Source organism: Polyodon spathula, chromosome 2 (genome assembly GCF_017654505.1).
Source record: "Polyodon spathula isolate WHYD16114869_AA chromosome 2, ASM1765450v1, whole genome shotgun sequence".
Lineage (NCBI taxonomy): Eukaryota > Metazoa > Chordata > Actinopteri > Acipenseriformes > Polyodontidae > Polyodon > Polyodon spathula.
Genome location: NC_054535.1, coordinates 89,062,584 through 89,086,123, shown reverse-complemented (window position 1 = coordinate 89,086,123; position 23,540 = coordinate 89,062,584). Strand labels below are relative to the sequence as shown.

The 23,540-nt window shown below is 39.5% G+C and overlaps 1 protein-coding gene across 2 annotated transcripts; it reads left to right on the top strand.

Moving 5' to 3' along the window:
* Positions 1–980: 980 nt before the first annotated feature.
* Positions 981–23,540, top strand: LOC121303257 (inactive tyrosine-protein kinase PRAG1-like). 2 transcript variants are annotated; one of them, XM_041233841.1, is made up of 6 exons: positions 981–1,144; positions 6,201–6,632; positions 7,979–9,726; positions 15,722–15,879; positions 18,209–18,960; positions 20,475–23,540. In XM_041233841.1, the coding sequence occupies exons 2-6, from the start codon at positions 6,312–6,314 to the stop codon at positions 21,564–21,566; spliced, it is 4,071 nt and encodes a 1,356-aa protein (XP_041089775.1). In that variant the 5' UTR covers positions 981–1,144; positions 6,201–6,311; the 3' UTR covers positions 21,567–23,540. The 2 variants fall into 2 exon arrangements, with proteins under 2 accessions (XP_041089775.1, XP_041089784.1); XM_041233850.1 differs by lacking the exon at positions 981–1,144 and adding an exon at positions 1,783–1,953.

Genomic DNA, 23,540 nt, shown 5'->3' with positions numbered 1-23,540 from the left:
GGCCTTGCATGTTCAGGCTAATGAATACCTCTGGAACTACAGTAACAATTAAATTGAACTGGGCAGGGCACTGCAGGGAGGGTATGGTTTGTTTAGCTGAACTGCTGTGTAACATTTGAAATTGTTTCCGCGGTCAGTGCTTTCAGGGGACAGGGGAGCGTATTGTAAATCAGCACAATAGATTCCATTGAAACATAACAGTACCACAGGTGAACTGTGGTTTATACAATGTGACAAGATGTAAATTACGTGCTGTAAAACCAGGCCTGTTTGACCCAATTTCCTTGGGAAAGGCCCAGGATTGAACTGCTTGGTGCACTGGGAGACTAGGTGACAAAGCCGGCTAATTCACTAGCCTTTCATGTCTTTAATCTCTGGTTGCCTGGGTTTTCATCTCATGTCACTTTTTAGGTGGCATCAACATGGCCCCCAGTCCACATCACAAAAACACCACATAGTTCAACCTGGTTGGCAGTCTCTGCTTGAGAGAGGCCCAGGGCCAAGGTATGCTTATAAAACTAGCTGAGGGAGCTTTCCCATCCCCTTCCATAGGCACTACTTTCACCAGCACCAAAATTAAAAAGATTAACCAACATTGAGGGCACTCATACCATGCCTAAATGTAGCTCCAGCTATTGATGAAAGACCTTAATCTTTCATTAGAAATAAATGAACATATAAAGGAGAAAAAAAAAAGAAAAACTTGGGATACATCTTAAACCTGTAATTACCATAAATTGCATTCACTCTTTATCTGTTCACTGTCCCTTTTGGTTGTCACTGACTAACATGTGGATTGCCCCTTTTGTACTTTACACATCCCGACTGATTGTACTGTGCTGCTCCCAGTGATTCACACCCTCTTCACCCCAACCCCCACCCCATCACCAAGTGCAGATTTGGACTGGCTCAGGCTTGGGCATATCAGTTCTCACACTGGGCTCCACCCCTCCTTCCTGTAGGTCCCGGCTTAGATTCCCTGTCAGTGAGAGCGTGCTGTTCAAACACAGTCTCCACGGTGAAAGGTCTAGACCACTTGCTCAAAACAGCATGTCTACCTGTAAGCTGCTGCGGGACATTATATCACTGGCAGATTCTCTTCAGAAGCGACCTTGGCTGTTGCCCAGCAGGGAAGGCAAAACAGGTAAACTGAAATTAAATGTTTAAACTGTCTTGATTGAATCATTAAGCTGTCACCCGCATAGGTACTAGGTTTTAGGGCATCAGCCCAGACTTGCAAACAGTGAAGGGAAGATCACAGCGGTGAACAGGAAGTGCATGTATGGCATATGTAGTACATTTCCTGTTTAAAAAACTGAGTTTAGCATAATTAGTGTGTGTGTGCGTGTGTGATGGTGGTGGTGGTGGTGGTGGTGGTGGTGGTGGTGGTGGGGGGGGGGGGGGGGGTAGGGTTAGGGTTAGGATTCTTTTTTTAAATGTAATGTTTCTGCTTGATAGAAAATAGTACGTTTACACTGTGTATTCTTTTTTTTTTTTTCTGTGAACTAATCGTTAGGTAAAAGTGACAGAATCCTCTATATAATGTTTTCCCAAACAACTAAGCAATATTAAGGAATTATCAATTATCATTATGTCAGCTGAAAATAAAATAAAATAAAATAATAAATTGATGATGTTTTGAAAAACAATGTCATAGAAAAGTTTCAAACTGGGGAGCCGGGGTGATGGAGGTGGGGCGGGGGCTAAAACCATTCGCCTTTGTTAGTGCAGAAGTGAAAAGGGAGTGTCTTCATGCAGATTCTAGAGGTGCTGCCTTGCCTGATTCATTCAGCGGAGTGTAAAGATTAGCAGGCAAGACTTCTAGCAACATCCTGTGTTCAGCAGCAGGCAGTTAAGAACTGCACATACTTCTTGAGTTTTGCAGTTTGTCAGGGGCCTGAAAATTACTTTCTTTCAAACTGTTTCCAAGCTGAAGGCCAAACCCTTTGACAGGTTAGTTAAAAAATTACCTCTTTTTTACTCCAGAAATGGTTCTTTTTTTGCTGTAGAGATTTGTTTAGATTGTGGCAGCTAGTTTGTCAGGCTTTTCAAACTATCTGCTGTGGGTATTTAGATTCTGGTGTTGACTGCTGTGTGTGTGTGTGTGTGTGTGTGTGTGTGTGTGTGTTTGGAACACATTTAGCCTAGCCTAGTTAAACCAGCTTAATATTCATTATAGTATCAGTTTGTATTGTAAAAATACAGTAAACAATGGTAGTGTAAAGCTTTTTTGTTTGTTTGTTTAATTAGGAATGGTTACTGGTGTGGTATTATTTTGTGGTACGCGTTAAAACGTGGTACACCATGTACTGCGCTTGCCCGGGCATGTGCAAATGATTTTAGCTCAGAAAACAAGGAAACTCCCATCTGAATGGGGTATGATGTACTGTGTTTGGCTCTTAAAAGTTATTTTTAATATAATTTTTCTTTCACAATTCAGCAAATTTGTGACTAACTAATGAGCAACGAATTGAGTTATCTAAAATTGTAAACACATGCAATGTCATGGGTGAACTATAGTTGGTCTTGTTCGTAGTGATTTGTGCAGCAGTCAATCACAGCATTGACAGCGTAACATTTTCTGGCGTTAAACAGGTACGCGTACCACATTCTGACAATGTGCCACTTTCTGGCCCTACACCGGAAGTTAAATTTTACTGGAATAAATTTGGTGGTTTGTGTCTTTTAGTGTGTATGTGCATATGTGTGTATCAAAGCTGTGTTTTCATTCTAGTGACAGAGAAATTACACTGTATGCAATGGATGTGTGCTCACCTTTTAAATTCTATTTGAAGATTTTTCTACCACTCCCACTACTATGATTTTCTTTGTGTTAAATAATATAAAAATAGCACATGGTGTATTATGAATGTAAACAGGGAATACACAAATAAACAAAATGTATTAATTATATTGCCATTTGATTTCACTGAAGGCTAAATTAAAGGAAAGGTTACAGTAGCGTACATGCAGCAGGGGAAGTGTGTCTTTAGTGCATCTAACAGTGCTCTGTCTGCTTGAAATCAGTAGACAGCCCAGGCTTGGGATTATTTTTTACTGTAAATCAGTAAGATTCTTAGGGATTCGTGGTGGTTGCTGGTATTTAGTTCTTTTTAAGTTTGTCACCATTGTGTAAATCACTTTTTAATAATGTTTAGGAAATAAAAGGTGAATCCCATTTGTGGATAATTATGTTTAATTATCGTTTTACAAAGCTAAACGGAATTACAAGGAAAAACAGAACATTAAACAGAAGAATTATGCTTTTAAAGAATACAAAGAGAGTAACTTTACTCAAAACCCACTTTAAAATTACCACCACTCTTTGTGTAATAGTGTGGTTTCATAATATGTCGTTTTCTTTTTTATTTTTGGGATCTAAAATATAAATATGTGTGTGCTATTTATTTATTTATTTATTTATTTTAAGATAGTGGTAACAATAACAGCTGCAACCCTGTGTGTCCAGGTCTGTGTGCACCCTGCCATTAACAGTTTGGGTCTTGCTGTGTTTTTTTCATCCCAGGCAGTAAATCTCACCTAAGCTTAGGCAAGATTCCCCCCCGAAACAGCATGACAGAGAGCAGGAAATTCTCCACAACCTCGTCATTCATGACTTTACACTCTCCTGCTGGGACTCTCTCTCTCTTTCTCTGTCATGGCATTTTTCTTCACCATGCTGCCTTGGGAAACCTAAATCCAGGGCTGGGTCGCTCAATGCTCCCTAATTTAATATTGTACAGAGCTGCTGAAGACCCTGTTCTTGTAACATCAGCTTTCTGTGTAGTAGACCCACCCAAGGCAAACAAAATAATTAGGGCTGCAAAGTGACTTGTTTGCAGGTGGTGTTTGCTGAACACATGTGAGCTTAACATTTTGAGTAGCAGGTGTTAAAGTCCAATGTCAGGGTGTTGTAATGGTCCAAGTTGAAAACTTGTATTTTTTTCAATGAAAACAGGAATGTCCGATTGGTCAGGGAGACTCATATCACAAGTTATTAAGTGAAACAACAGGCTGGATTTAACCTACCGGCACGTGTCTGTATTAACGGTTTAAAAGGGTTTTGAAATGGAGATCAGTTTGGTGCTGCTGTGTTGAGTCTTTCTACTGGAAAGGGGCTCACGTTTGGATGTCCTTGCTATTTAATACAACCGCCTGTTTTTTTCTTTTCTTGTAAGAACAACTTGGCTTTTTTAAATAAATCATAAGAGTCGCTAACTATAATCATAATAAAATATGATCAGATAACTAAATGCTCTTATGGCTTATCTACTACTTTTTTGTTTGTTTAGGGAGTATCCTAGATACCAAGAATGTGGCCATTTTTTTGTAGGATAGCCTAGTTTTGAACTATAAGGCGTAGAAAGTCACAAGTGTAGGAAGTATTAGCTGCTAAGACTGCCATTAAAGGAAGAGAGATTTTTTTAAACAAAGGCAAACCACATAATAGCGTGTGCTGTTCAACAACCACATGGTCTTTTTTCATAGAACAAGCTACCTCGCTAGTGACAAGGCGACCAAACTATTTTTAACAGCCATACACGTGAATGCAGTAGTGTTTACTTAGCAACACATATAACATTACTTCCAGTTTACAACCACAAGTGCACATTCCAAATGTGAATTAAGTCTTTTGGCAACAGAATAAATAGTAGAATATAAAGCGTAAGCTTTTCAACAGTCACACATTTGGGGAACATAGTAGTGCATTGTGCTCTTCAAGTGTAACACACAAATACTGCAAATACTGCAATACACACAAATACTGTTACATTGTTCTGCAATGTAACAGCATTGCAGAACAATATAGAACAAGTCCTACTGAAGCATATCCGTTTACCTGGTTGTTCTAACCACAGCATGTTCGATTTTGTTTATTCTTGGTGTGCAGTTAAGCTTTCAGTATTATGGTTGTGAAAATGTGTCAAAGAATGATTTTGCACTGTGACAAATTACCGGAAGCAGCTATATCCATGGTCATATGATACATCTAGTGGTATCACTTCCAAGAAAATGATTTTGTTTGTTTGTAAAACATACATTTAAGGGGAATTGGCCAAGTGTCGTTGAGCCATTTGGTCGGCATTGTTTTAATTTTGGACACTTCCTGCAAGGCTGCAGAATGATCTCGTCCACGTGTAGGAAGGATTCGGTCATGTGTCGAAGATTACCCTGCCCCCTCCCCCACAAACTTTTCATTTTTCACAGAGGCAATACCACCCCCTAAAAAAAAACCTGTTGTTATTGGGCTCATATAATTTGATTCTGGACTGCCAATCAAACACATTAATGCACACTTGCACTTGAATTATCATGCTCTATTTGGGGTGTATTTACATAAATAAGATAAATCACAATGTCATTTTTTACCCTGAATGCCATGTGCTCGCAAACAACACGTGACCACAGTAATACAGTATACCGCATCAGTGATAATTACAAGCTTTTTGCTATTTTTTTCCATTTCTTTTCATTCAGATTTTGTCAATTTCCATTTTTATTATTAAAATGCCACCTCCAAGTCATCAGAGGATGAAATGTGATTATTGTAAAACAGAAATGGGATGAGCTGAGCTTACTCATCACACAAATGTTAAGGAAACGCTCTGTCACAGATGGCTGGGTGGTGAAGTTCCAGACCAGAAAATAAACAGAAGCACAGCACTGTGGTTGAAGCGCTGGACACATATTTATTAAATAACTCAAATAAACAGGAACAAAGACACGACACAAAAGGCACGTTGGCCAAAGCAAATACACATGTACAGACAACACAAGTACCATGCTGGTTTTGATCCAGTATGCATAGCAATTGTTTACCTTCATGATAGCTATAGCTGGCTCGCTCGCTTGCTCTCTGTCTGTCTGTCTGTCTGTCTGTCTCTCTCTCTCTCTCTCTCTCTCTCACTCCTCTCCCATCTTATGAGCGGCTGATGCACTTTCATATACGTGGCCATCTCCAAATTATTAATAATTTAATCAATTTGGAGATGGCCACATTCTGCATGAGGTTAGATGAATGGGAATTTAACCCCATGCAAGCTGGCAAATAGCATCTAGGTCATAAACACACAGTTTAATACCGTTCAGTTTGCATTGCCCATATAGTATGTTGAATGGAATGAATGCTTTTGTTGAATAAATTGAAACCCCCGTTATTGTAAATATATATAATATTTTTTTTGTTGTTTCTTACGCAGGTACAGGCATCCCAGTCAATTAAAAAACTCTGAACCCAGGATCCTCTACTGACACTGACACACCATGATAGAGGCTGCACTGCTCTTTGGATCTGGGCGAGTTTTGCAATAATGCCAGAGGGCTTGAAGATGTCTGTGTGCAGTGACTTTGCGGAACACGTGTGGAAGCCTGGCTTTTGCAAAATCTGCTTCTATCCCAAAAGTTCACACAGGGTACAGAAACCCTTTGAGATCGCTGCTAACAACAGTGTCCCTTCACAGAGTGTCAAGGAGGTTTGGAACAAGACTTACACAGTTCAGACTGAAGACGACTATGTAATTACTTCAGTCTCGTATTCAAAGCCCACCATTGCAGTCAAGCCAACTATGATGAGCTCTGATCTGTCCGACACGTGGACAGATGTGAATGACAACGCTACTGATGTACCACAGGTAACACTGATACCATACAATGATTGGTTGAAATGATTTGTGCTGAGTATTGGTATCTACATATTCAAATGGTAATTATTTATAGAAGTCAAGAGTTACTAGTGACTTCTTCTATAAAGAATAGTTATACAGTCTTGTGTATGTTTGCCTGCAGTATTATTCTATAGAATAGTTAACAATACTTTACATTATCTATATTTTGCCACAAACTAGCTTTCTACTACAGTAAAACCTGTACAATCTGGCATCACTTGGGACTGGAAAACTGTGTTAGTTTAGACCGTGTACTGGATTATAAAGTTACTGTAAATAATCTAACTGTACCTAAAAAAAATGTAAAATAACAAAAATATTTGAACAATTTAAAACACAACTTTATTACCGTACAGACAGAGTATAATAAACACAACAACATCTTGACCTGTTATTATCACGAGCCTGTTTAAAGCACTTCCTCAGAAAGACGTTCATGTGTTTGTATTGTACCTGCATGCAGGGTTCAGGTGCTTTCTGCTTTTCTTCATTCAGATTTTTTTTTTATCTGTGTTGCTTTTACTGTGGGCATCTATTCAGAATGAATATGAAATGGTTTGCCTTGCAGTTTTGAGTTTTTCAGTTAGATCTTTTTGTGTTGGTTTTGGTAAATGTTCAGCTTTTTTGATAAGTACACATTTCCTTTCAAGAGAGAGCTTGTTGTTTGGATGTTCAGACATTTATCTGCTGTTCAGCAACTGCACAATTCAGAATGCACTGGTGGGACTTGTGAGTGTATACACAGCGCCTTGTTTTTGTTTAGTTTTTTATACTAGGTTTAAATTTAGAAAAGAAAATCACGTGACCAGCTGCAGGACTACACAGTCAGATTTACATTGATTCCTGAATAGACAAGTTTGTAGAGGATATCACACCTTTCATTTCAGTAGGGATTTGGTCAGGACCCACAATTCATGCCAAATTATACAGAATGCTGTTATGTGGAGGGGCTGGATTAGATACATTTTACTGTACAAATGGGTATTCAATGACTGTAACAGTATGTGTATGTTTGATAAAGAAATGCAGAGGTTTACTTAGGTTTTACTCAGACATATAACTAGGTGGTGGCCTTGTGGAAGACTTTAACCTTGAAACATATTGCAGCAGTGGGTTCAAAGTAATGTCCAGGGGTGACATATTTATTAAAATAGGCATATTAGTATATTTACATTATCAGAAGTTGTCAGCAGAAGGTAAAAGGGGGCTTCAGTGAAATAAGTTTCAAAGCCACTGGGGAAATGCGCAGTCTATACACTCTTAAGTGCAATTCTTCATAAAAGAATTACCTTCTGCACTGTCATTTGTTACAGCACAACCAGAAGAGTCCAACAGAGAAACACAACATGATGCAGATGCTGGATCTCTCGAAGCAGTACATTGACAACAACACCACCAACAAAAGCCTAAAAGATGCGATATACCAGAAAGCAACAGGCGATACACTGGGATGTCCCAAAGGCTACTCCTCTGGAGCTTTGCCTCTATTGGACCACAAAGTAGAAGCCCTTGGGCACCCTTCAATGATCAGCAACATCTTTATGAGTCAGGAGGAAGGAAGGGGGCCCCAGACCTTTAAGGAAAATGGCACCACCCCTTGCAAAACTCTTAGACAGGAGAGCAACAGATCCATAAACAGCACTTATTTCAATGGAGACTTAAGGGGCAATTGCTCTGTAGAGACACTGGACATCAGAACACTTTCCTCTGGGAGCTGTGATAGCCACAGGGAAACCAGTTCTTGTTGCTCGACAGGGCACAGTTGGGATCAGCATGCACCCTTGGAGATAGCAATCAACGTTGTTACAACTGCTGCCGGTCATGGTGAAGAATCAAGCACTTCCTTTCAGACCAGGTTTTCGCAAGAGCCAGGTGTGCAGAACCCTTTAGAGAGTCATGAGTGTTCAGACAAGAGGGTTTTGTCCTTGGTGTCTGAAGCTGCCAGCTTGTCGGACTCATGCTCCTGCCAGAGCAGCAGTGACTGTCTAAGCTGCTCTCAAGAGCTGGAGTACATCAGTCAACAGAGATGTGAGACCAGCGAACCCTGCGAGACCTACACAAAGGAGATCGGCAGACCTCAGAAGTTGGGACCCTTTCTTAATCAGCCTTTAGAACAGTTGTCGGTGCAAGTGCCGCGCGAACCCATTTACGCTGAGAGCACCAAAAAAAAAAGGCCCACAAATGAGATCCCTAGAAGCCCTGACCAGGACCAGATACCAAAACTGTTCCATAAAAAGCCAGATGGCTTTGATAATGCAGTGAACCTCATAGACTGTTCATCTGGTGACTCCAGCCAGCGAGCTAAAATAACAGTTATGGCTGCCCACACAGAGGAGGGCAATAGAACTTTCTATCTAAGCAGCCCAGATTCGGCTGTGAGTACACAATGGCAGCACTTTAGCCCAAACTCAACCCAGGAGCTTTCTTTCCTGTGGCCTCAGAGTAACTCTCAACAACCCTCTGAAGCCGGGCTAACCGACAAGAGTGGCACACTCCTACATCCTAGAGCAAACACTCAGCCCAGCCCAGCTATCCCTCCAAAACAGTCCAGAGGCTCATGCTCCCTGAAGTTGGGATTACCCTCCCTCTCTGAGGGAGGGAAAGAGGAAAATGAACCATCGTTTCAAGCTGAGGTACACAGGAGTTCTTTCCCTTTCCAGTCCCAGAACAGAAATTTTGGGGACATGCCTGTGTCAGCTACTGAAAAAAGGCACAAGTACTACAACACATGTTGGAGCCGGGAGTGTAAAATAGTAGAGGAGGAGGAAGGTGGTGAAGAGACAGCACACCAGCAGTCGAGGGTGGCCGATATAGTTAATGGTGCTGTTGTGTCAGAACTGGACTTGAAGCTGGAGAACGCTGCTGCTGTTTCTTTTAGCAAGGAATATAATAACCCAGGGACGGCTTACAATAGTGCCAGTCATTACCATGCAGGGAGTGCATCTGAACAGGACAAATATAACACAAACATGCTATCCAAGGCAACATCTTTCACTTCAGAGTTTGCAGAAGAGACTAATGACCTGGCACCTCCTCCCCCGCCTCCAAAGAAACACCACAGGTACTTTTTGTTCTTTAACATTTTATTTAATTTATTTACTGTTTTAAATCTGAAGTTTTTAATAAATTAACTGAGGTAAGGAATGTAGTTATTCAAAGCACTGACACAAAGTACCTATTTAGACTGGTAGTTTTAACAGGACTAGTTTCACCCAGACTTGAGAGTCCAGTTCTTTTGTGACCGGTGGGTGGTTTAGAAGGAATTTCAGATATACCACCACTGTGTGCTGTTAAGTCAGGTACTCGACTGGACTGCAGCCGCTTTCCCTGTTTTATTCCCCATAAAAGGGAATAAAAGCCAATATAGTTATGAGAATTAAGTAATAAGAACAGGGCACAATGATTGTATGTGGAAATAGCAATGGATAAAATCTGAGATTGAGTCGATGATTTAATACCAGCCAGGGAGACTGTTGTCTCCTAGGATGCTAGAAACGCCCTGGAAGTATAGTTATGACAATTATGCTGATTCCGGTCTGAGTAATTTCATTTAGCAACAGGCTGGTGTTGATAGCATTGGCCCTTTGTGGTGTCTGGTTATCTAAACTGTCATGTTATCACAGGACAAGAGGAATTGGAATCACAATGCAATGAATGGCTGAGAGATTCCAATTGATTGATAATATCTTACCGTTAACATGAATAATGCCGTTTCCACATATGAATGAGTGCAATTTTGGGACAAGTTTTAGTAAAATGTCCTGAATCGTGGTTGGTTTCTGCTGCAAGTGATAATCTTTAACAGATATGTAGGCAAAAAGTAAAGCTTTCTATTGTCATTTGACTATGATAGCTGCTAAGTCCTAAAGTGATTAGTTGTTTAGATACAAGAGACTTAGAAGTTACCCCTGGTTTTGGGGAATTGGGGAAAATATTATCTGGGTGCAGCATACATAGACATAGCCTCTTCATGGTTTGCTTCTGTTTGTAAATTGTAACTAAAGCAGCTGACAGTTTTGTAACTCGTTTGTGTAATGTTGTCCCATAAGTGATGCCCTGTTTGTTTATGCCAATTCACAATAGAGAGCTATACTTAACAAGTGATAGGCTTGTTACCAGTAAAAAGTAAATCTGAACAAAGGAAACAATTATTCTATTGTAGTTGTTGAAATAAAAGCCCTCCATTGAGTTTTTTCTCCAACATTTTGTGGTTTCAACTAAAATAAAGGGTTTTTGCAGGTATTTGGTTTTGCCTAGAATTTGGTCCAACCGACACAAAAATAAACAGACAACTGTAACCTATTATTTCTTATTTGCACACAAGGAGGAATACTTGAAAACCAGGCAGTGCTTAACATAAGCTTACTAATCACAACATTTGGTTTCAGTAATGCTGTTTTTTTTTTTTGTTTGTTTTTTCCTCAGGCCCAAGCACTTTACAAGCACAATTATTGAGTCATGACTGGCTTTGGTGAAGTGGTAGAATCCTGTTAACATAGATTACTATGAAACTCCTTACCTGGTTCATCCTGGCATTTCAGTCAGCAAAGTGTGGCACTGCACAGTGCAAGTGTCAACAACTATGTCTACATCCATATAAGTATAACTACAGCAACCACACAATCCCAGTAATTTCACCAAAATACACACAGTATCAGTTGGTTCCTAAGCGTATTATTATACATTTTCGATAAATATAGATGGTTTTTTTAGAGTCACCAATTATTATTTGTATTTATTTTCCCCCAATTTGGAATGTCGAGTTATGTTTTTTCTCCTCTCCGCACCACACAGGGACCCCCTAGTTCTGAGTCCTGAGGTCCCTTGTTTGTACCACACAAGTTAATACAGTTACTTACAAAACTAGCAATTCTTTTAATAGCTTACTATGCTATACCATGGTGAAAGCAAAGCACAGTGCAGCACAGTGAAATTGTACTGAGAGTATGGTAAAGCACAGACCAGCATTGTAAAATCACAACTGATGTAGAGTGAAGTCTGGTAACCATGTGAATTCAGTTTTGCTTTTGGGACCAGTGTTTGCTTCTCCTAGTCACAGCCACCACTCCAGATAGGTGACAACAGCCCCTTAGCAACATAATCTTTTGTCACCAAGCATGCAAAAACCTGCCAAGTCCCTTCTCGACCAAGCAGCAGGGGAATAGATTGAATAGATCGCACAGTACAAACACAAAAAGAAATGAATTTGGGTTATGTTAATGCCAAGGGATATGTTTTCTCTGCTTAGTTTAATGTGTGGGTTTATTTTAAGGCATATTTTAAAGAATGTGACTTTAAATACTCCTCAATACTCCAGACACTTGTTCAGGAAGTATTGCATTACAGCAAGCTGGTTTCTGAATGTAAATATAGCACCATAGTGATAAGTTTCGATGTCCTGTTTACTGAGTGCCAGATTAAGCATTTTGTATTTCATGTGCAGCCAAGATGGGAACTGTCTAAAACCAATGGACAAAGAGCCTTTCTGCCTTTGCTTGTTACATACAGTAGTACTGTGTTCGTTTGTGTACATGGCTTGTAAGAGTTAACTTTGGAAAGCCCCCAGAAGAACTAAAAAAGGGAAGTTCAGAATCTTCAAGGCATTGCTTTATAGATGTATATATCATTTGGTACTGAATTACTTTGTGATGTATTTTAACATGAGTTCTAAAACGCAGTTAGCAATCTTGACAGTTATTTAAATTGAAACCAGCATGCTCAGCCTTCTTAGTTTAATTACACAATTCTGTGACATAAAAACAATGGGAAAGTTTCTTACTTTTATCACAATGGACATGTATGGACATCTTCCCCAATTATGGTTTTAAATGTCATGCTACAGGGCCCTCAATGCTGGAATCTGAATCTCAGGAAAGTATTTACACTACACGCAACATAGAGGAGTCTTGCCGCAAACCTTTTGTCAGGGATATTTATGTATAGATAGAACCATAGCCACATATCTCACTTCAATAGCAGTAGCACACATCTTATAATGTGGGAAATTACAGTTTACATTTTTTGCTTAAAAGAACATGTAAACCTCATTAAATCCACTAGAAACAAACTATCTAACGATTTCAGATATGTCAGGTAGCAAGAGAAGGGTTTATGACACAGTACACAGTTGTAATTATAGATTATAACAAAAAATGAAAAGTTAACAATAGTGCCATTACAGAACTAGAATCACAACCCATGCTAGAGAAGAAGTGTTTGCATATATTAACCAGATTATGGTAACCCCACACTTGATAAACAGTAGGTGAAATTCACATAGATTTCCCCTATAACCATCACCCGCCCAAAACAACACATTCTTATGCAAACTGCTTGTTTTCTTTTCAGGCACATAAAACGTCCAGACATGCTGACATTTTATTTAGATGTACACCCCGTCCTTTATCAGACTCTATCTGGGCTGGGCAGTAGTTTTAAAAATACTTTACTCGTCAAATCCTTTTATTATCTTTAACTTCAAATATTGTATATTAATAATGCTAAGTTGCCCTTTCTGTTTACACAAAGGCTTCGCTCCCCCTTTCAGTGGACAGCGGAAAATTCTGTGCCACCGCATTGTCCTTCTTATATACCACCTTGTAAGACAGGTTCCTTACAAGCTAACAGTAGTTTTATATATATATCGCTGTTACTGCACAAGATGTTCTTGTTGCAAAGTATCTAATCAAATGTGTATTTGTTCAAGTGAATGTGCACTCTATGAGGATACAGTGTACATAATTGTGTATGGAACTGATGTCTTAATAATTTTTTTAATGGTGGTGATGCTCACAAAGGATGGACGCTTATATCTTCAGAAAATATATCTTCTGTAGTTTTGTAAGCTCTGAATGGATGTCTCTGTAAGGTATGCCACACAGGAAGTGAGGTACAGGCCGTTTGTTTTCTAAATACACACCCATCACAGTCTAGAAGGCAGTAGAAAGCTTGAAAATCAACCTGTTTTCATTAGTACAGTCTATGGAAGCCCTGCTGACCAGTAAGTACAACTTTTCATGCAGCTGTCTTTACTTGGTTTGGCTATGCAGACCCAGTGGTTATATTAAGCTCAATAAAAGGCCCGTCTTTTAGTGCCTAACTGCAGAGCAAGTGTGTCTTCTGACTACAGCTGTTACAGTCTATTTTAAAAAAAGTATGTAGAAATCAGTGTTGCTATATGATCGAGTAGACCAAGAACTGTAAGTAAATAAGGCAAACAAAACTACAAGCTTGTCTAAAATTGTAAAAACATTTTCATAGTACAAAATAGGTATAGTTTAATTATTAATAAAGAAACAGTAGAAACTGCCTAATTACAGACTTGATAACAGGACAGCTTAAAAAAAAAATACAAAATATCCACATTGTTCTACACCTACAGCCGGTCCAGCTTTTGTTTAGTGCTATTTTTGTGTGTCTTAACTTTGGTCACTGCAGTGTTGTTTATAACGACGAGATCATCATCTCATTTTATAAACTATTCTGCTTCTGCCGACTGACTCATTTGCTGAGAGATTTTTCAAAGTGATTGCAATTGAATATATTAACACGTTGAGACATTATGGAGAGGCTCAGTTTTTATATGCAAATTCAGGTCTGGCCCATGGGGTGCACAATTGTCTACTAAATATGCTGCGTTTCTGAGATTTAGGAAAGTTGTATGCAAGCAGACTTTTACATGGAAGTGCAGCAGAGGTAGGTTTAACTGCTGTTTACAAATGAAAACAGGAAGCCTGAAGTTCTGCTTTCAAATCCCAGCTCAGCCAATCACTTTCACTGTTGCCCTGGAGATAACTGACTTAACTATGACCGCATTTGGAACTAGATGTGGCTAGCCACCACTTTCTTGGCCAGATCAGCCTTTTTTGTAAAATTTGCAGTTTTCTTTTTACTAAAAAGGTGAAGATGGACCCGTGACTTTACAATTGAACTATGGCACATGGTCTCAGTGTTAATAATTTCCAGTTGATCAATATGTTCTCTTTGTAATTTATCAGTATAAATTATACAGAAGTGATTGACAGATTAAGATGTTTAGGCTCAACCAGCAAAGATCTCTGTGATTAATAGTGGTTGTAGGAAACTTTTGTGGGTTTGTTTGACTTTGATGAATTCTTCACTAGCAAGGTACACCTTTGTTCTATGACCTGGTGTTTTGTGTTTAATAATGATTGCTGGGGGCTGTGAAAAAGAGCAAGCAGCTTATTATCTTCCTAACTGGAGAAATGTGTAAAATGAATGCAGTTTCTTACAAACAAGACATTTAAGTATAGACTATATTCAAACATAACACATTAATTTTAGTACTAGTCCTTCAAATAAGTTTGTTGGATGGAATTTAACTGAATATTGGTATATTTACTGTGAATGGAATGGAAAGAATGATTTTTTAGATTATCTAAAATGAATATTTTATCCTTCATACAAGGAGAAGTTTATTTTAGAATCAGTACGGTCTAATGTCATTGCACATCACAGAAACGTGATTCGAGCAAAATTGTAAAACCTTAACTGAGATCAGAGAAATAGGAAGTGGTGAGAAAGAAATATCTTACAAAAGGAAGGCTAGTCTGTGTCATTTGCTGTGTCAAAGAAGACCAATGTGGATTATACAATTAGACAATCAGACCTCATACCACCTTCTGCAAAAGAGGTCAAAACAGAGAGATGTAAGTTTCTGAGAAAACATGTATATGCAGCATTGTCATTGTGTGCATACAAAAAATTAGCAGTAAAGATATTTCACATTTTAAATACAGTTTAAGTAAGTAACATAACAAGAATTAGAATGAGGGGGGCAACCAGTTAGAGCTAATGGATAGAAGCATAAATACTAGTCTTACCTTAGCGGCATATAACTCAACTATTTGTGTTATTTGTAAAAATCCCCTAACCCTCCTGTTGCAATGTGTTCCTTGTACATGCTGATGCATCAAAACGAAGAATCTAAATGCATAACAAATAAAAGCAGGCTTGTTTATGCAAAAGTGATGTGAAAGGTTGCTATTAATAAAGGATTCAGGTTACTTATGCTAATTATTTTTGCTTTCCTGCAGGGAGTCTAGGAAATTGAGCCAGAGCAACTTTGACCTGGAGAAAGCCAGCCATGGGTCTGTTGAGAGTCTGACACAATCCTTAAGGGGACTGAACACCAGCCTTGCGACTGCCTCTACCGACAGCCTGCACTCTGAATCCAGAATGTTCAGCGATGGGAGTAAGTCAGTTATACTCACTAACTCAGCTCTTGAGTTAGGTACTTGAAAAGCATTGTATTTTTTTCTGTTTCACAATAGCATTTGAATGCCATTTAAATAACATTGTGCTAAACAACTGTGATTGTTGAACATAAAGGCATCTGCTTATTGTCTGTTCTGATAAAGGAGACACTTTGTGGGTTTATCACTAATGCTTCTCCTTACCTGCAAGGGTAATGCAAGTTTAAACACTGAGCTTTTTCATTATCCCTGCTTATTATGTTATTCTCTGTGACATTCTGGAGCTGGTAAACTAAACTTACATTGACATGAGCATTCTTAGTGAGAACCGAAGGCCTATCTTTATTTAATATGGTCATTAACACTTGGTTTGCCAAGTGGAGTACAATACTATTGATATGTGTATGTACCAGTATTTTTTATTTTTTTTACCTTAAACAAACACAACACACATATATGTTAGGAAATACTGACTGGCCTATCTTATAGTGAATTTTATGCAATGTTTGAACTAATGTCAAACACTGATACTAACAAGCTTTGATCTGAAACATTGTCTTTCTCTACATCAAGACCTATCTCTGCATCATTGACTAGATTCCCCATTGCTCAGTATCACTTCCTCCTGACTTCAAAAGTACTAAAGGAAGGAGTATTTTATACTGGAATTGTGCAGACATTACAGTACCGTGGTTTAATAAACCATGAAAGCAAAAGTCAGCATTACCAGACCAAACACAATGTTGGAACCCAAACAAAAAAGAACAGTTTTTCGAAGCACTTTACAGTACAAGCAAACATACACCAGTAGTTACATCCTCACTCCTGTACAATGCAGTTTTATGTACAACAGCAAAGACTTTAATTATAATCTAATAACAGGTTGTCAGAAGTTGTTTTTGGCAGCTACTCCTTTGTATAACTGCAAATAACTTTTGCAAAAAAAAAAAAAGAAAAAGAAAATGGGGCGTCCTCTTTGAATTATTGGATAAAAATGTCCAGGGATATTAATAACCCACTGTATAAACAGCAGAAATATTTTTCATTTTAAAGTGTCTTTAGTGAAAGTCATTGCAAAACAGTGGTCAAGTAAAAAAAAAAAAAAAAAAAAAATCATAATAATCTTACAAGCTAGGCCAAATGTGTTCCCCACAATATGAATTAGGCAAAATGAGTTTGAATCCCTAAAGGCACCACAACTGTTCAAAGTATCAAAAAGTATTCAAAGTCTGGATGGTTACCTGTATTAGCAGACCACAGAACTTTGCAAGGAAGATACACAGATGGCATCATTGAGATATGTAGACATGTGGCGAATCCTAAAACACTAGTTTTATGAAAAGATCTTCTTAAGAAATGTAGTTGCTAATATTGTTGCTTTACCGTTGACTCTGGCCCTATTTCCTATATGTCTCGATGTAGTATAGTTTTGCTGTAGAATGAGCATCTCACACAGAAACCATTTAATTACAGTGGTTTCATAATGCTAGTTTCTGTGTACCTCAGGGCAATAATAATCCCATCCAAAACGTTAAAGGCAGTTGCAACATTCTCCTGCTTTTCCATGATATAGTATAGTTCATACCACTCCCTAAACTGTGTATGTGCAAGTCAGTTATGATGGACACCACACTGAGCTTGTGGAAATACAAAAGAACGTGTGTAGCCAGTAACTTACCCTGCATTTGTTTAAATGAAACAGTTTTGTGTTGATTCAGTCTCATTGTTATCACTGTGATCCTGAGATTAATTGTGGCACATTCTTTAAAATTAGAAGCATTTTTTTCATATTTTTAATTCTGACAAAGAACTCACAGACTGTGGTACGTCTGCAAAAAACTAAAATATATGTAAAAAAAAAGGTAATCCTTGAATAGTCATACAAGGAAATCAGCAGTAAACTGGAATGTGTGAACTAACTCCCTGAAGAATGGATAAGTTATACAGTAACCTATAGTTCACAACTAAGTGAACAGAGTCCTTCTGAGAAGTTTCTTGTTTACATTGCTCATTTTATAGTTGCGGTATTAGCCTAGGTATTTGTCTACTTTGGTTGATTTTGTATAGCTTTACATCCAAATTTATGAGTTTGATTTATGAATAGGTCAGTACATTTGTATTTCATTTTTAGACTCCTAGTTTCAAAATCTGGCCTGGATCACACATCACCAGATGAGCTTAGTTGGGCTGAATGGCCTCCTCTACTTCATGAATTTTTGTATGTTGTTACATTAGTTTGGTACCCTCTACCTAGTATACCACCAACTAATTTGTCTCAATATTGTAGTGTTACTTTTTTCATTGGTTCTCTCGCTTTTCCCTTTCTAGGTCATGAAGGTGCTCTTTCACCAAGTCCATCCCATTTTGGCAAGAATAGGCTCACCTCCTCCCCTGTTTCCCCACAGTCTGACAACTCCACAATCAGCTATGGCAACTCCCTCCTGCCTCCCCCTCTCCCACAGAAGAAGATGGTGAACAGGGCCATGTCAGCTCCAGATCAGTCGGGAGGCAGGAGTGCCACTCATCCCAGGAGCAGCCCCCGTCTGAACTTTAGTAACTCAGAAGGCAACGTCTATGGGCAGGACAGGTCACAGTTCAGCTCCCCCTCTAGCCCTGTGGATCAGCGGCACTTGTATTCTTCTAACGAGTCCCTTGAGAGGTGCCATCCATCGCTTGGCCAACAGCTGCGCTCTCGGACTATGGAAGAGGTGGCTGGCAGAAACAAGAGCAGGTTGGGTCTGAGGAACAAGAGTGGGGCATCTTCCTCCTCCTCCCCCCAGCTCAGCATGCCCAGCTCCGGCTCCGGCTCCAACCTCCAGCTCCACACCCTCCTGAGCAACATAGACAGCAGGGAAGGTGTCTATGCTAAGCTGAGCAGTTTGTACGCAGAGTCCCTACGGCGTCTGGCTCAGAAGTGTGAGGGCCACTTCACCCACGAACAGAAGAACCCCCTTCACTTCGACGAGAGCAACTGGTCGCTCTTTAAATTGACTTGTAATAAGCCCTGCTGTGATGCTGGCGATTCTGTCTATTACTCAGCCTCTTGCGCCAAAGACACAAAGAACACCTATGCTGTCAAGGTATGGGGTGTCATCTTGCTTTTACAGGATTCATGTTGCATTGTATTTATATGGTGACTATGGTTTAATTAATTATATATATTGTTATAATTACCTGGTAAGTACTTAGTAATTGGTCTGTAAATCCCAGATATTATAAAGCAGGTGTAGAAGTAAACTACATGTTCCATTTTTTTAATTTTTTTTTATTTAGTCATTGCCAGTGATTTTTATCACAGTTTTCTCCCCAGTTTGGAATCACCAATGTGTTGTTATTAATCCCTGTTAACCGGTGATTCAGGAAATTTGATGAATCCATCATTTTTTGCACTGCGGATCCACAGCGAAGCGATCAGACCTATAGTGCTGGAGGACAACACAGATCTGAATGGTTCCACTGCAGACCTGCAGGCGCCCTATCAGCCACAGGGGTCACTGATGCACAGTGAACCGTGGATTGCCCTGCCGAACTAAGCCCTCCCTACCCGGATGGCACTCAGCTAATTGTGCGCTGCCCACTGGGAACCCCCGGTTACAGTCAGCAATGACATAGCCTGGATTTGAACCTGAGCTCTCCAGGCTATAGGGCACATCCTGCACTCCCTGTGGAGTGCCTTTACTGGATATGCCACTCGAGAGCCCCATAAACCAGATGTTCCATGAGCTGTGGAGGTACACACAATATAAAAAGTCAGCACCCAGTTTTATATCATAAAGAAGAGGGAGACAGTAGAGCAAAATAAGGCTCTATTGATCCTAAGCCCAGGCAGGTGAAGTAGTTACCTAGTTAGACTAAGCTGGGTCAAAACTCACAGGATATTACACCACAATCTATTGCATACCCATTCTGGTAGTTCCAGTGACCTGAGCGTGTCTCCTCCAATCAGGAAGAATATCCAACCAAGCAGCTAATTCATGTCCTCATGGAATTTTTCTTAAATTCTGTAGAAAATCAAACCCTTGACTGCTTTATATTAAAGTACACTGTCACTTGAAACAGCTAATGTAACTAAGCAGCCACCCAAATCCCAACTCAAAATGTGTCAGTATTTTGTTGACATTAGGAAAATATTATAAATAACTGTATAATTAACATGATAATTTGGTCATTTGACATGAAACAGCCTGGCCCTCCAGCTAAATTGCACAGCCTAGACTTTGGCTGGTCAAACAGTGCTGTTTAGTCAACTGCTGGATAAAGTACAAATGTTCCATTCATATTTACCATGCCAAATTGTACTTTATTTTCCTTTATAAAAATATAAATCTTTGTATTTATTATGTGTTGCTATTTGATGAAATAAAAAAAAATTAATTCATAATTGTACATAAAAGTTTTTCAAGTATCAACTTCTAGCACCCTTAAGACAGGGCTTTAGTGTTGGTAGTAGTGTGTTCCCTTTGTGATGCTTCCAAGGATGCATGAGGGTTCCCTTCAAAGAAAATTTAAAAAAGGATCTCAAAATCAGTACATGGTTACCTGTGGGTCAAAGAATTATTGCCGAAATATCATTGTGTATTTTCTCTCTTTGCAGATTTGTAAAAACCAGAACACAGACTCTAAGCAGGGTCATTTGTATGGCCTGGCAGTGCAACAAGACCTGCCTCCCCATTTCAACCTGCAGCAGGACTGCGGCCACTTCATCGCCTGTGTCCCCCAGAGCATGCTACCCCCTGACGAGGCTGCTGGAACAGCCTCCTCCTCACAGCAGGGTGAGGCAGCTTCCACAGGCAGAGATACAGCCCTTCCCAACCACAACGAACAGGAGCGAGTGGTGGTCATCACAAGGGATGTGGCCTACCAGACCACAGCAGACTTTGTGAAGGAGTGGGACACCTTTCACAGGGTGCAGCCGGAAGTGTACGAGCGCCGAGTGTGCTTCCTACTGCTGCAGCTCTGCAACGGCTTGGAGCACTTGAAAGAGCATGGTGTGATCCACAGGGACCTCTGCCTGGAAAACCTGCTGCTTGTCCACAACAGCAAGCTCTCCACTTCTGACATCAAAGACCAGAGGCACCTGCCCAGGCTTGTGATCAGCAACTTTGCCAAAGCTAAGAAGAGGGCGGGCACCGTCGCTGCCTCAGATCCCAAGCTCAAGAAGGACCAGGCACGGCTGGCTCCGGAAATTGTCTCCGCTTCACAGTACAAGAAGTTTGACGAGTTCCAGACAGGCATCTTGATCTACGAACTCCTCCACCAGCCCAACCCTTTCGAGGTCAGCCCCAAGCTCAAGGAGCAGGAGTACTACTGCGAGGAACTTCCCAAAATACCTGATGTTTCCATCTACTCTGCAGGACTTCAGCAACTTGCCTGCCTTCTACTTGAGCCCGATCCCATCAAGCGCATCCACATTCAAGAAGCCAAGCGCATCCTGCAGTCCCTGCTGTGGGGTCCTCGCAAGGACCTGATGGAGCAGCAGTGGGATCATCAGCAAGGGGGTCCTGCTGAAGGGCTGCACAACTGGCTGAACCTCAAGAGGGCGTTGCTCATGATGAAGTTCGCAGAGAGGTCCCTTGAGCCCGAACAGAACATTGAGCTTGAGGACTGGCTTTGCTGCCAGTACTTTGCCTCCGCCAACACAATTTCTCTTTGTCACACTGCGGAACTGCTACATTTCTGTGAATAATAACTAAATGGCTTAATATTAATAAACACCTTTGTTCCGATGTGCCATTATTTCCTTTAACTAAATTCCTTTACTATTTCTATATGTTCAGTCTGTGATTCAGTAGATGTTGGAACTCTGAACTCCAAGCCAGGAGACATTGGTTTTGAATCAAAGATCTCCCTAAACTGCCTAATTTGCAACCTTGTAACCAAGCTGAACTAGGTATAATCTGGGCTTGACTGAAAGCAAGATCAATTCCACAGTATACAGACTGAAGGCCGGTTTCTGTTCCATGTTAGAAATTAACAGTACAGAAAATGTAAATAAGCTGTTGAACAAAATATAGATTAAAAAGGGTTTAAACTCTTCTGGAGTTTTATTTGCTAAAGTACATATACATATTTTATCCGTTGTATTTTTCATTGAGCACTGGAATATTGAAACAACTGCTGTCATTAGATTTTATGTTTACAAGGAATTTGTTTCATCAATGATATTTTTTTTTTGTTGTTGTTGTTATTCCACGGATGCCTAATTTCCAGTAAAACTGGAAGGGAAGACTACTTAAACATTTCACAAATATGAAGCTGTTAAGCAGTGCTTAATTTGTAAATACAGGTGCCGGGGTGCAAGCAAGGACAATAGAACCAGACATTCAAAATCATGCATGTTTATTTGAAAGAGTATTGCATGTACTAGTGTTAGATTTTTACAACCACGTATTCTACATCATTCATATATAAAGTAGTAGTACATGCAGAAAAAAAAATTCAAGGCAACTGCAGGACAATAAATAAATAAATAAATACTTCATACATAGTAGGGTTGCCATCTTTGAAATGCAAAAAATCTGCCACCGACAACACAACTGCCCCGTCCCTCACAGTGAATTACACAGAACTACATGTCTGATATGTATGTCAATAAACAATATTTACTTATTATGCCAATTATATGTAACAGCGACTTACAGTAGCACATACACCTGTATAGATAAACAGGTAGTTATATAAAGATACAGAAGAAAAATAGATACCGGTAGATAAGAGCTGACCTTTCTTACCTAGGTCGTGTTTTTGTTTGGTTTTCAACAGCACAGACAACTTGAATGTGAACCGATGTTTCTATGTGTCTATTTTTTGAATTTGTACTTTTTGCCACTTCCAACTATTTATTATTTTTAACGGTGACATCATAGAATTCCACAGGAATAGCTGAGGTTGCATCTAATGCAAATTTGCAGAGTTCTCTTTTAACAGGTCAAACAAATTTCACTTTCAAACCCAGTACTTCTCTTGCACATCTCCTCACGCGTGATTTTCAGACTCACACACGTGGTGCGCTTGCCTGTTGGTGGACAGACAGAAAGCTGCTGTATTTTCAGCAGTTTTAATCTGTTATCACTTAAACAGGGCAATTGGCAATACTGCAGCAATGATCTTAATGTTCATATTGAAGTAGGCTGCAAAAAACTTGTTTCATTAAAACTTGTTGTTGTTCTTTGTTGAAATTAATGTTCAGCTTTCATATTTTGTTGTATACTCATTTAAACAAACCAAGTAGTGTAAGAAGACATCGCAGTCCTTGTTGTGCTGCCAGTGTCATTAAAGACACTCAGCTAAAATCTGAAAGTACAAAAGTACAAACTTACAGCAGACTGTCTCTCTTTAGCACGGACTCAAGAACTGTGTTGAGAATTTTAAGAAAACGAATTTGAGAGCAATAATTTGTATGAGATTTTTAACTTACATAACTGAAGAGGGTTCCGTGGCTGTGCCCTAGCAAGTCCCGGCACAAATTAAGCACTGCTGTTAAACAATTCCTGATGATATCCAAAGGCTGAAAATATTGTCTTGCAAGTCCTCTTTTTTGTCTAAAACTATTTGTTTTTATTTAATTATTTTTTTGTAAATCATGCTTTGACTTAATCCATATTCAATATTATTTTAATGTGTGCAAGTGTCATATTCAGCTGCCAATAAAATGTAAATA